Genomic DNA, 13,050 nt, shown 5'->3' on the forward strand with positions numbered 1-13,050 from the left:
CTTGAAACTGCTCTGGCAGCACCTGACCCTGAAACCGCATGTGTAGTACCTAAACTCCCTCTGGCTGTACTGGATCTGAAACTTCTCAGGCGGTACCTGAACCTGTGCTTGAGACTGGCATTATCTATACCAACACTAGTGTTGATCACATCTTAACTAGCTCCAATATCTGTTACATCAGAATCTGGTCTTGCCTTGGACTCCAAGTCCGTGTCTACAGTCCTGACCCTTGGTGTCAGCTGCTGGGGTGCAGGGATATGTCCTGGAGTGGCACCTGTCGTCCACCTGTGACTCAAGTCTAACCCCATCATCAGGTCTAACCCAGGTGTTCGCTTAGTTATGCCTCTTCAGTCTCTACCCTGTCCGTGGTACAGTCTGGCATCCACACCCACTAGAGTGACAGTTTGATCAGGCCATGGACCCCACTGATTTTCAAGACCTCGCCACTCTTGGTACTATTTCAAGAGGCATCCCTGCAACGTTATCAGCAGGACAATATCCTGTTCAATCTGCGGACAGTGAATACTTGTTTGTACGCCTTGACGTCGGCGGCTTCATCGGCTCCAGCCCAAGTTGCAGCAGCTGCGACCGTGACTTCTCTGCCTGCTACTCTTGCATCTGAACTTGCTCCTCATCTGTCTGCACTGCCGCATTGTGACAGGGATTCCAAGCAATATCGTGGTTTTTTTTTCCCTAATCAGTGTACCGTGCACTATGAACTGCTGGTCCAACAGGTTCCCTCTGATCAGGCTAAAATGGCGTTCCTAATGTCTCACTTCGGAGGAGAGGCCATTGCATGGGCAGACGGGTGGGCTCAGTGGTTAGCACTGCAGCCTTGCAGCACTGGGGTCCTGGGTTGAAATCCCACCAAGAACAACATCTTCAAGGAGTTTGTAATGTTCTCCGCGTGTTTGTGTGGGTTTTCTCTGGGTACTCCAGTTTCCTCCCACACTCCAAAGAGATACTGATAGGGAATTTAGATTGTGAGCCCCATCGGGGACAGTGCCAATAATGTCTGTAAAGCGCTGTGGAATTAATGACACTATATAAATGAGGAAAATAAATAAATAAAAATTGCATGGCTCAATCCCCTATGGGGGAGAAGCGATTCTGTGACCTCGGATTTGCAGGTCTTCCTGGAGGCTTTCCATAAGGTCTTCGATGGGCTGGTTCGTGTCACTTGAGCAGCGTCTTCCCTGCGTCAGGTCTGCCAGGTCTGACTGTACCAGGTCTGACTGTAGGTCAATATGCTGTTGAGTTCCGAACCCTGTCGTCCAAACTCGGCAGAAACAATGAGACACTTCTGGAAGAGATTATCTGGAAAAAATAAAGCTGAACTAGCTGGCCGAGACATCCCTACAACACTTTACCACCCTGGCTGCATGTATCGACCTCATGTTCCAAGTACGCTCCAGAGAGGTGGCACGTGAAAGAAAAATTGCTTCATCTGGCCCTGTCCTTCAAGTGGCCACTCACCCCCCCACCCTTCTGGATAAGCAGTTTCCCCCGAACCCATGCATGTGGACCATGTTAAGCTGGCTGAGAAACAGCAGGAGCACAGTCATGATTGTGCTACTAATGCGGTGGCACGGAACGCGTTATCCGTTCTTGATCCAAGAAGTAGGAAAACTTCCAAGCCTAGGGTCTGTTGGAGAGGCTAACCTGGGTGAAAGTAACTCCTCTCTACCACTGACTATCTGTATCTATGTCGAATGCAGACAACCAGTTCACGGAGACTGCCTATCTAGATTCCAGTTCTGCAGGAAACCATGCTGCAGGCTGTACCAGATTCAGAGTCCTTTGACTGTGTCATCTGGCGATGGAAAGGCTCAAACCAAAGTGGTGCATTTTGTTACTGAGCAGGTGGAACTTCTTGTAGGAATTCTGCATACGAAGAACAATATGGCATTTAAGAGAAATACATATAAAAGCTGTACTGGACTTCATGGGTCACTAGTACAAGAGACTGGTCCCCATTGGCTTCTCTCTACCCCTCGAGTGTTGGCTCACCAGACCAGCAACTTGTAGCTTGTCTCAAAGAGTGACATATCCCAAGATATATGGCACAAGATGTTGATGACAAAAAAAAATCAAAACAAATACGCCATTCTTTAGTCAATGGCAAACCTTCACCCATATGGTCCCATGTTACCTACTATATACTTTTTTCTTTATATATGGAAGGCTGAGGCTGATGCAATCTGTCACACTATAGGATTTTATGTTAAAGAAAATATAGGTGTAATGCATATAATTTTTAACTGGATAACTGATGGATGCCACCAATTGATCTCATGAATTGGCAATTGGTCATCCATAGGTTCTCTTGTTAAAAAAAATGTATACATTTAATGTACTTTATTTTTACTGGATATTGCAAATCTGTGTCAAATTGATATCATGAAGAATCATACAACTTGACGTGTTTTATGAAAGGTTAAGCGTGAATACATTTGTAGCCTAAAGCCTTGTATTTTGCAGTACAAATGTGTGTTTCTTCACAGTTTTCTTTGGCTACATTGTGGTTTCACCACTCTCTCTCATACACTGGCAATCACATCTCAGCAGCATTGGATATTGCTAGACCAGTTGCAGAGTTGTGGTTGGCAACATCTGGTAAAGAGGGGTGAAAGTGCACAACCCCCGAAAAGACTCTGAAGATACGCCCAGCTGGTAAGCAAGCAGAAATTTCCATTAGTTTGTTCCAGAAGAGACAAATGTGAATATAATTGCAGTAGAGTGATGCAACGCAAAATGGAAAATCGCTGCAGAATCAGGGGCGCTCAGAGATTTTTACAAGTTAACTCAATTTTTCTTTAACAAGTCACAGGTTTTCTTTAAAGTGGTTGCCCAGGATTAGACAAATATGCCATAGCTGTGTACAAGAACATTATTGTAGCTCAGCTCCACTGAAGTGAATGAGGCTAAGCTCCAATACCATACACAACTTGTCACACAGGTGTGGTGCCGTTTTGAAAAGAAATCAGCCAAGTTTAACTTTTCTTTATGATTTTACAAAGGAGTTTGTAGGCAGTCCCCAAGCTTATGCAATTATTTCTGCTAAGAAGGCATTTTTCAATCTCAAATATAGACATCTGCCCAGAAAACATTTACCTCCTTATAAGTGACATGTGCTTTCTAGAAGACTGATAATTAGACGGATAATTAGAGATGGGCGGACACCTGGATATTTGGGTCCGGCAGAACAGTTACAAAAAGTTTGGGTAACAGAACAGCACCCGGACCCAAACCCAGACACCATTCACTTGAATAGGGGGCCTGAACATCCAGAATTTGCCACGCTGTACACCGCTTCTGATCGGTGGTAAAATCATCACTGCTGGTCACAGAGCTGCGGTTCCCACGCTGTCAAATCCATGTCTGGGTGCTAGTTTTCAACTTGGACAGTGAAAAGATGCGACCGTCCAGGCTGAAAACCACTGATGAATGAGCTGCTGCGATCACAGCGTCAGTGACTAGTGGTGAAGTCATCGAGGCTACTGACCATCACTGAAACTGGGTTCCTCGGATGATGGGAGCAGCAGTCCCATCAGCTGACATCAATGACCGGAGGTAAGCTTTATACCTCCGATCACAGCTGCACGCTCAATCTTTCATTTGACAGCATGGGAACTGCGGCTGTCTGATCGGCAGTGATGATTTTACCGCCGTTCAGAAGCTGTGTTTGCTGCGCTGTCATGCACATGAGAGCGCAAGAAACACCCAGTGTTCGGGGGGCCGAACCCTAACAGAAACACAGACTTTCTGGTGAAGTCCATGTTCAGCGTCCGCCCCGAACAGTAGGTGTTGGGTACTGACGACGAATGGCTTCGTCCATCTCTACTGATGAACAGTCTGATGTAAAGAATGTCTTAATATTTCCTGGAATTGTCAAACATTTACATCCAACCTCACACGATTTTCTATAAATTAAAATGAACTTTTTATGAGCACAAAGACAACAAGATATCTTTTATACAATGTCCACTACAGCCACATTATCAGATGAACTTTATGTGCACACTTTACCTTATTCCTGAGTTGGTCATTCTCATCTTTACATGCGAGAAACTGTTTCTTCCAATGTTCTACACTTGCGATGGACTCTTGCAGGGCCAAGGATAACCGAGCATTACTTTCTCTCAATGTTTCCAATTCTGTTTCCCACTTCTTTACACTGGATGTACTGAGAAAAAAAAAAAAAAAAAAAAAAAAGAGATAATAGGAGATTGAGGTAAATGTGCAAATAATGTAGTCAACCTTTTTGCTGGGATATCAGACAAGTGTATATTTGTTTGTGTCCACATAAGAACCTGAAATTTACCATAGCTACTCAACGTGAGATGTGGAAGATGCACCTTCTGCTCTATAAAGTCAGTCTGAAAGCTCAGCATGAAAGACTCACTTTATTTAACAAGTGTTCCAAGTAATATAACCTGAGGACCCTCAAATACCAGTTCTGGAGAGTGTTTAAAAAGGAATGGATCAGGGTATTCAAGTAGATGCATGCAATGATGATTTACTCATCTCAAATAATTTATTGCAACAAAAAACCAACAACAGTGGTGGGCACACCCCCTTAAAAAAGGCACTGTCTCAAGAATTTGTCATGTGGCCTTGAGCATCAATCACAGCTTCAAAAAAGATGTCTTATGCTGTTTATAAGTCGAGATATTGTCTGCTGAAGCATGGCATCCCACTCTTCTTGACGGGCATCATTCAGGTCATTGAGGTTCTGGAGGACAGAATTACAAACCTCTACACAGCGACTCAGCTGATCCCATAAGTTTTCTATGTGATTCAGGTCTGGAGAAAGGGCATTTGAGGTACCCCAGGATCCAGCAGCCATTCCCTAATGATGCGGTGAGCTGGAGCAGTGGCGTCCATGAAGATGAAATTAGGCCTGTATTGTTCACGTAGAGGAATATTGACTGGATTAATTATGTTATTCAAGTAGTAGTGGCTTGCCACTGTACCATTTACTGCGTAGGGCAGTTCTGTATTGACTAGACACACCTGCCCACATTAACACCACCAAAGGCTCGTCTGGTAACAGTGGCTAATGTATAATGCTCTCCTTGAAGTCTCCAAAATCGTTGGCAGCAATAATTTCTGTTCAGTGTGAATCAACTATCATCAGTGACCAACACTGAGGCCCTTTAGTCCATTGTCCAGAGTAGATGTTCTCTGGCCTATGTACAACAAAAATGCCAGTGCCTGGTGGTGTGGTCAGGTACACTTGCAGGTTGTCTAGCATTCAAAGCACACTACTGTAAATGGTTCCGAATGGTAAAATGGATCGCCCTCGCACCCAGGGCGGTGGGGTACTCGGTACCGGGCCCGTTGGTTTCAATGGGAGATGTCACGGTAGCTGTGACCCGGTTCGTGGCCCTGGGCGTCCATTGTAAAAGGGGAATGTTGAGCGTGTGGAAGATAATGATTAAAGTTTACTAGTGAATGATTCGTGACGCTACCTGTGGTGTTCAGCAATGAAGATGTTAAGCGGGCGCTGCAGACAGATCCTCTGGGACAGATGGTGTGGTGCAGCAATGATGGTGTGGCCCTCCACGGGTAGGGCTATAGTCCCAGGGCAGTGTAGATGAAGCGCTAGTGAGGAGAGCGTAATGGTGCAGTGTTAAGCACAGAGATGTAGCAGTGCTGAGTAGGTTGGCGCAGGAATAAGCGGAGGACACCAGGGCATGTAGTTCCAAAGCTTTACTCACAGTCTGTTGAGCATACAGGTGCCCGCATCCGTGCTGTGTCCTCCAGGTCAGGGGCTCAGCCAACCTCCAGGCAAGATGAAGTACTCTGTTCCAACACTCCGCCAACATATGTGCCTTTTCTGAACGTCTCTCTTTTGCGCCTATAGTGAAGTACTCTCAGTACTGAGTTACACTGGAGTTCCTCCTGTCAGATGTTCTTAGAACTCTACTTGTACGGCAGACAGCTGTAGCCTGCTTCGGGGACTCCTTGCTACTAAGTCCGGCTCTCTCACGTTGCTGTTGAGCCCCCAAGTCTTGTGTGGGAATAAAGTGGTGACAACTTCTATTCCTCCGGTGTCTGTCGCAGGACCATCAGTATCCATACAACCTCGGGGACCGGACCCCGGCCTTGCGCTGTGAACTTGGGAAGGGTTCTGCTCTAACCCTAATCCTTAGTCCTCCTCTCCTTACGTTCCGTACTAATCCTTCTTTCTTATGGAGTGAGTCAGGCTTTCTATCAATGTTCCTTTCCTGAGCCAGCGGACCCAGGTCACTGAGGTTGGCTGCAGCACTTCCTTCATCCATCCCACTCAGGGGATCTTCACTCCTCCTCTGACTCTGTCAGACTGACTAAATCCTAAACTCTTCTCGCTCTTTTGATGCTAACTAAACTCTACCCGCCTCCCAGCACGCTTCGTGTTCCAAGCAGGGAGCCACCAAAGGGTGCTTTGCTACACTACTGTGTTGTGTGGGAGATGCAGGTGTTGAAACGTGGTCAGGTGTCTCCAACTTACCTGAATGGTGGGGTACCACACCTCAGGAGGAGGTGCAGTACCTCTGTGGCGACTGAACCCTCAGGGGTGCCACACTAACATGACACTTGGGTACCTTGCACCTCCCTCAATGTGCCTGGAGTTGTGTGGCAAAAGTTTGCGAAAGATATTGTTCACAATGAAGCGGTCATCAGTGTGGAACGTGGCCAAAGAATGTCCACTTCTATGCCTTTTTGTGACTATTCCAGTCTCTCTGTATCTCTGTTACAACCTGCTGATGACACTCTGTGATGCTATAAGCTCAATGGCCACTTACGTCTGAGAACATCCTGCTGAAAGCATCGCAACGGCAAGGTATTGCTGATTGTTAGGTGTCATCCTGGACACATGATGTCAAAATGTGAACAGCATGATGGTATCCTGTTTAAATACCAATTCTAATTGAACCCTGAAATTTATTGGGCGATTAACAGATCAAACTTCAGTTGTGAATTTTGCCATTAAGCTCCTTGTTAGAGAACAGCAAGTTGTGCAAAAAGTACTGAAACATTGAACAGTTGGACATGTGTATTCAAACATTTAGAGATTGTTACTGTCATGATACCAGTGCTGGTGGACCGGCACTTCTGGAGTTAATGTTTTGATCTTAGTGCAGACTCTTACCTGCACACCTGGGACCTATTATGGTGGCCTCTCATTGATTCTGGGAAAGCTTCTTATAGCCGCAGGAAGCTCCCATCCCCCGTCAGTTATACTCTTGCCCTTGGCATAGTGTGGTGACCCCTGAGTGTGTTTGTGCTGTGTTCTGGTTGCCTGATAATATGTGTACGACTCGGTCTGTTCTCTGGATATTGCTTTGGATTCTGCTTGGTACCCTCTATATCTGTTTGGTTTTGACTTCTGCTTGGCCCTGACTATCCGTTCTGTCTCATCCCTGGTACGTTACTGCTATCTCTGTGTATGACCTCCGTTTTGCCTGACTGAGTAATTCTGTATAGTGTCTTGCCATCTCACTAAGCAGGATGCTAAGCCCCGCCCCCTTGCAGTCACATGACCGTAGGTCCTGTGTCTGCTTGCTAAACTTCAGCGTCCACAGGTCCTGCGTATCTGTACTTTCCGGCTGTACCTGACCCCAGTACCCCTACAGTGCGGGCGAGTCCCTGCTCAGCGGAGGCCGCCCGCCGGCGCTGACAGTATCCTGACAGTTACATTAAGTTCACCTGAAAAGGTTAGAGTGCACTTGAGGATCATCCTGAAATGTCACTCGGAAGTCAAGTATCCCTAACTTTTTGTGAGTAGGTTATATCTCAAGATCTTTGTAAAAAAAATAAAATTAGTAATCTTGAAATTCTTACATTGACCAATGGAGTTTTTTTTAGACTTCTACACCCTGTTCTTTCAGGGAAGGGTTTCAGTAGAGATGAACGGATCGTTTGAAATTCGACTAATCAAAATTCTATCAAAAAACTTGATACATTTTTGAGAATCTTAATACTGTGGTAGGCTTTTAATTGCTCAAAAAATACATGGTGTGTAAAAGGAGAGGGGACCCCGCAGACTATAAAAGCTTACACTCTACAGGAGAGAGAGAAAAAGATAACCCCACAGACCATACGAGCTTACACTCTACAGGAGAAAGAGAGGACTCTGCTTTCCATAACAGCTTAAACTCTACAAGAGAGAAAGATCTACACAGTGACTCTGGAGATGGAAAACTACTGTACAGTAAAAATTGTGCTCTGCTGGGAACTGCTGATCGCTGATGGCCCAGGTACTGACCACTACTGTACAAGGTATGATCATGTGTAAAATGAAATTTCTGCAAGGCATCATGGGGAGGCCTGCACAGCCATGTAAAATGAAACGAGCCCACTGTCACGGGTTTACCGCGACAGAGAAGCCACAAGACTGCAGCGGCTAATGTCTTCTACTCCTGCACTGATTTAGAAGCACTTCATCTTCATATTAAATGGTGTATTATTTATTTTGCTTTTACATATATAGCGCTATGTTTTTCCACAGTGCCTTACATACATCATCACTGTCTCCAATGGAACTCACAATCTAAATTCCCTATCAGTATATCTTTGGAGTGTGGGAGGATGTACGGTCGGTGGGCCGGGCTGGGGGGGGGGTGGTTCCTCTTCTTACCGCGCAGAGACGAAACAGAGACAAGATGGAGGCAAGTTCAGGGTGCAACAGGTCCAAGTTTATTCACGCTCGCCGTCCGCCTGACGGCCTCAAAAGCACACTGTACTTTCTTCACCTCACGGCCCTCCATTTCCAGAGCCGCTTCTCACACCGTACTTTACACTAGGAACGTGTCTGCACACACCGTCCCCTCCTCACTCGTCGACGCTCCTGACAGGTCCGTCACTGTGGCCGCCTTAGGCCTGTAAACCAACAGCGCTTCCACTGATCAGTCGTCGTGTCAAATACGGTGTCTCACACCCAGTGCCTCGTCCCTTCTGCGGTTCTTCCTGTCAGGATCACCCCACTGTCGTTCTCTCTCCTCAGTCCCTGTTATGATTGAGTCACCGTAGGAGGCAAAAACAGAAATGCTAGCTAAGTCCAGAAAACCAGAGAGGCTGGCAGCTATCGGATTGCAGACCCCTGAACCTATCAACACAACTAGCAGTAGCCGTGGGTGGTTCCTACGATGCCCTAGACCCCTCGATCACAGCCGGAGAATTAAATAGCCTAAAGACAGAAAGGGAAATCTAAACTGCCCCAGAGCAGACCCCAAAGCAAAAGGCAGCCCCCCACATATAATGATGGTGAAGCAAGGAGAAAGAACACAACACAGACAGAAAGATAGACTGAGCAAAGACGGGGCCCAAGCTAACTAGATAGGAAAGCACAGGAAGGCTGCTATCTGCAATCCGTGAAAAACCCTATGAAAATAAGAGCCAACAGACTGACAGTGAAAAACGCCCTGAAGACGCTAGGCTTCAAAAAGACTGTCAGTACTCAGGAATATTCTGAAGACAGAGCAACCAGGAAAAGGAGAATCAGCTCACCCCAGCAGGGAATGGCAGAATCCAGAAAAGCAAGGCAAACAAAAACAAAACACAAATGCTAAAAGGCAAAGCAGAAAACTTAGCTTTAGAGGAGCAGGAATCAGACTGGTTTCCTAGAAGTCCACAGAGAAATCACCCGCAGAGCAGAAGGGCGTTGGCAGCCTTATATCCAGTCCGTGACTCCACTCAGCCAGTCATCCTCATTAGGCTCAGGTGCCTGATAATCAGGCTTATTACCTTCCTTTACCAGAATAGGGAGTTCACCAGACCTCAGTGACGAAGGGGAAAATGAACTCAACAGTACCTCCCCCTTGAGGAGGGGTCACCAAACCCTCAACCACGCCACCAGGGCGATCAGAGTGAGCCCGATGAAAGGCACGCACCAATCTTTCGGCATGAATATCAGAGGCAGAGACCCAGGAATTATCCTCCTGACCATAACCCTTCCACTTAACCATATACTGGAGTCTCCGTCTAGCCAGACGGGAATCCAGTACTTTCTCTACCTCATATTCCATGTTACCTTCAACCAATACAGGGTCCGGAGGTGCCACCCCAGGAACAACTGGTTCAACAAACCTCTTCAACAAGGACTTATGGAACACATTATGGATTTTAAATGTGACAGGAAGAGCCAAACGAAAAGAGACCGGATTAATAATCTCCAAAATCATGTAAGGTCCAATAAATCTAGGCTTAAACTTAGGAGAAGCCACCTTCATAGCAATATTTTTTGATGATAACCACACCATATCACCAATCTTAAACTGGGGACCAATGGTCCTATGTCGATTGGAAAACCGCTGGGCCTTTTCCTGGGAGAGAGATAACTTATCCACCACTTGGTCCCAGATTTGGTGCATTCTCTCCACCACAGTGTCAACACCTGGGCAGGCAGAAGGCTCTACCTGCCCTGAAGAAAATCGAGGATGAAACCCAAAGTTACAAAAAAAGGTGACATCAAAGTGGCAGAACTAGCTCTATTATTTAAAGCAAATTCGGCCAAGGGCAAAAATGAAACCCAATCATCCTGATCAGCGGAAATAAAACATCTCAAATACGACTCCAAGGTCTGGTTTGTTCTCTGTCTGCCCATTGGTCTGAGGGTGAAAAGCAGAGGAGAAGGACAACTGAATTCCCAGCTTGGAACAGAAAGTCCTGAACTCCTCTGTCAGATACAATGTTCTCAGGAATCCCGTGCAAGCGAACCACCTGTTGCAAAAACAGGGGCACCAACTCAGAGGAAGATGGCAACTTAGGGAGTGGTACAAGATGAACCATCTTAGAGAACCTATCACAAATCACCCAAATAACAGTCATTCTTTGAGAGACCGGCATATCAGAGATGAAATCCATTGAAATATGGGTCCATGGCCTCCTGGGGACCGGCAAAGGCATCAACAACCCACTAGAGCGAGAACAAGATTTAGACCTGGAGCAAGTCCCACAGGACTGCACAAAATTCCTGACATCATGAGACAAGGTGGGCCACCAAAAAGAGCGACTCACCAGATCTCTAGTACCAAAAATACCTGGATGACCAGCCAATGCAGAGCAATGAACTTCAGACATCACTCTCTTCTTCCACTGGTCAGGAACATACAACTTTCCACTGGGACAACGCTCAGGTTTGTCCTCCTGGAACTCTTGCAGAGCAAGTCTCAAATCAGGCGAGATGGCAGAAAGAACTACCCCTTCGCCTAAGATGGTAGCAGGCTTGGTCACCACAGGAGAATCAGCAAAGAAGCTCCTAGAGAGGGCGTCTGCCTTGACATTCTTAGTTCCAGGAAGAAAAGAGACCACAAAATCAAAACGTGTAAAAAACAAGGCCCACCTAGCCTGTCTAGGGTTCAAGCGTTTAGCCGACTCTAGGTAAATCAAATTCTTGTGGTCAGTGAGGACCACAACTTGATGTTTAGCTCCCTCCAACCAATGTCTCCACTCCTCAAATGCCCATTTCATGGCCAACAGTTCCCGATTCCCCACATCATAGTTACGTTCAGATGGAGAGAACTTTCGGGAAAAGAAAGCACAGGGATTCATTTTAGATGTTACAGGATCCTTTTGGGACAAAACAGCTCCTGCACCAATCTAAGAAGCATCCACCTCTACCTGGAACGGGAGTGAGACATCAGGTTGCCGCAAAACCGGGGCGGAGGTAAATCTTCGCTTCAGCTCCTGAAAGGAAGCAACAGCCTCTGGAGACCAATTCAACACATCAGCACCCTTCTTAGTCAGATCAGTCAATGGCTTGGCAATAATAGAAAATTTTGCTATAAATTTCCGATAAAAATTAGCAAAACCCAAAAACTTCTGGAGGGCCTTCAAAGAAGTGGGATGAACCCAATCATAAATGGCCTGTACCTTGGCCGGGTCCATTTCAATAGTTTATGGAGACAAAATAAATCCCAAAAATGAAATCCTCTGTACTCCAAAAAGGCATTTCGATCCTTTGACATACAGGGAATTCTCCCTCAAGATCCGGAACACAGTCCGAATATGTTCCACATGAGAATCCCAATCCTTGGAGAAGATCAAAATATCATCCAGATAGATAATCAAAAATTTATCGACAAAGTCTCGGAAAATATCGTTCATGAAGCACTGGAAGACAGAAGGGGCAATAGTGAGCCCAAAAGGCATCACCAGGTACTCAAAATGTCCCTCCGGAGTATTAAACGCCGTCTTCCATTCATCCCCCTGCTTAATGCGGATAAGATTATACGCCCCCCGAGGTCAAGCTTGGTAAACCAGCAAGCACCTCTAACTCTAGAGAATAGATCCGAAATCAGGGGTAACGGATACTGATATTTAATAGTAATTTTGTTGAGGGCACGATAATCAATACAAGGCCTTAAAGAACCATCCTTTTTGGCCACAAAAAAAAACAAAAAACGGCACCTAAGGGTGAAGAGGATGGTCTAATATGACCCTTCTCCAACGCCTCCTTAATATAGGACCGCATAGCCTCGTGCTCGGGTACAGATAAATTGAAGAGCCGACCCTTGGGAAATTTACACCCCGGGCTCAGTTCAATTGCACAGTCATACCTCCTATGAGGAGGCAAGGACGCAGACTCATTCTCACTAAATACATCATAAAAGTCCGCCAAATAGTCAGGAACATCATGCGACTGAGGAGAGGTGGAAAAAACCGGAGCCTCACTACAGGCACACCGACAACCCCAACTCACCACAGACACAGATTTCCAATCCAAGACTGGATTATGAATTTGCAACCAGGGAAACCCCAGAACAACGGCATCCTGCAGACCATGTCACACCAAAAATCTGCAATTTTCTTGATGGTCCGGGGCGACCCGCATGACCACCTGGGTCCAAAACGGATGTTTATTTTTCGCCAAAGGAGTAGCATCAATCCCCCTCAAAGGGATAGGCGTCTGCAGAGGTGTCATCGGAAATCCACAACGTTTAGCAAAATCCAAGTCCATTAGGTTTAGCGCTGCTCCCGAATCCACAAAAGCCTTGGCGGAAAATGTGGACAGGGAGCAGATCAGAGTAATTGCCAGAAGAAACTTAGGTTGAACACCATCAA

The 13,050-nt window shown here is 46.1% G+C and overlaps 1 protein-coding gene across 2 annotated transcripts in view; it reads right to left on the minus strand.

The window, feature by feature from the left end:
- The window catches only part of HOMER2 (homer scaffold protein 2), a 377,961-nt gene that overhangs the window by 65,424 nt on the left and 299,487 nt on the right, over positions 1-13,050 (minus strand). For both annotated transcript variants that reach the window (XM_073568523.1, XM_073568522.1), the window contains one exon: positions 4,030-4,186. In XM_073568523.1, coding sequence (XP_073424624.1) covers positions 4,030-4,186 — 157 coding nt within the window. The remainder of the gene's footprint in view (positions 1-4,029; positions 4,187-13,050) is intronic.

The sequence above is a fragment of the Dendrobates tinctorius genome, unplaced genomic scaffold (assembly GCF_039654945.1).
Source record: "Dendrobates tinctorius isolate UK_male_01 unplaced genomic scaffold, ASM3965494v1 ptg000022l, whole genome shotgun sequence".
Lineage (NCBI taxonomy): Eukaryota > Metazoa > Chordata > Amphibia > Anura > Dendrobatidae > Dendrobates > Dendrobates tinctorius.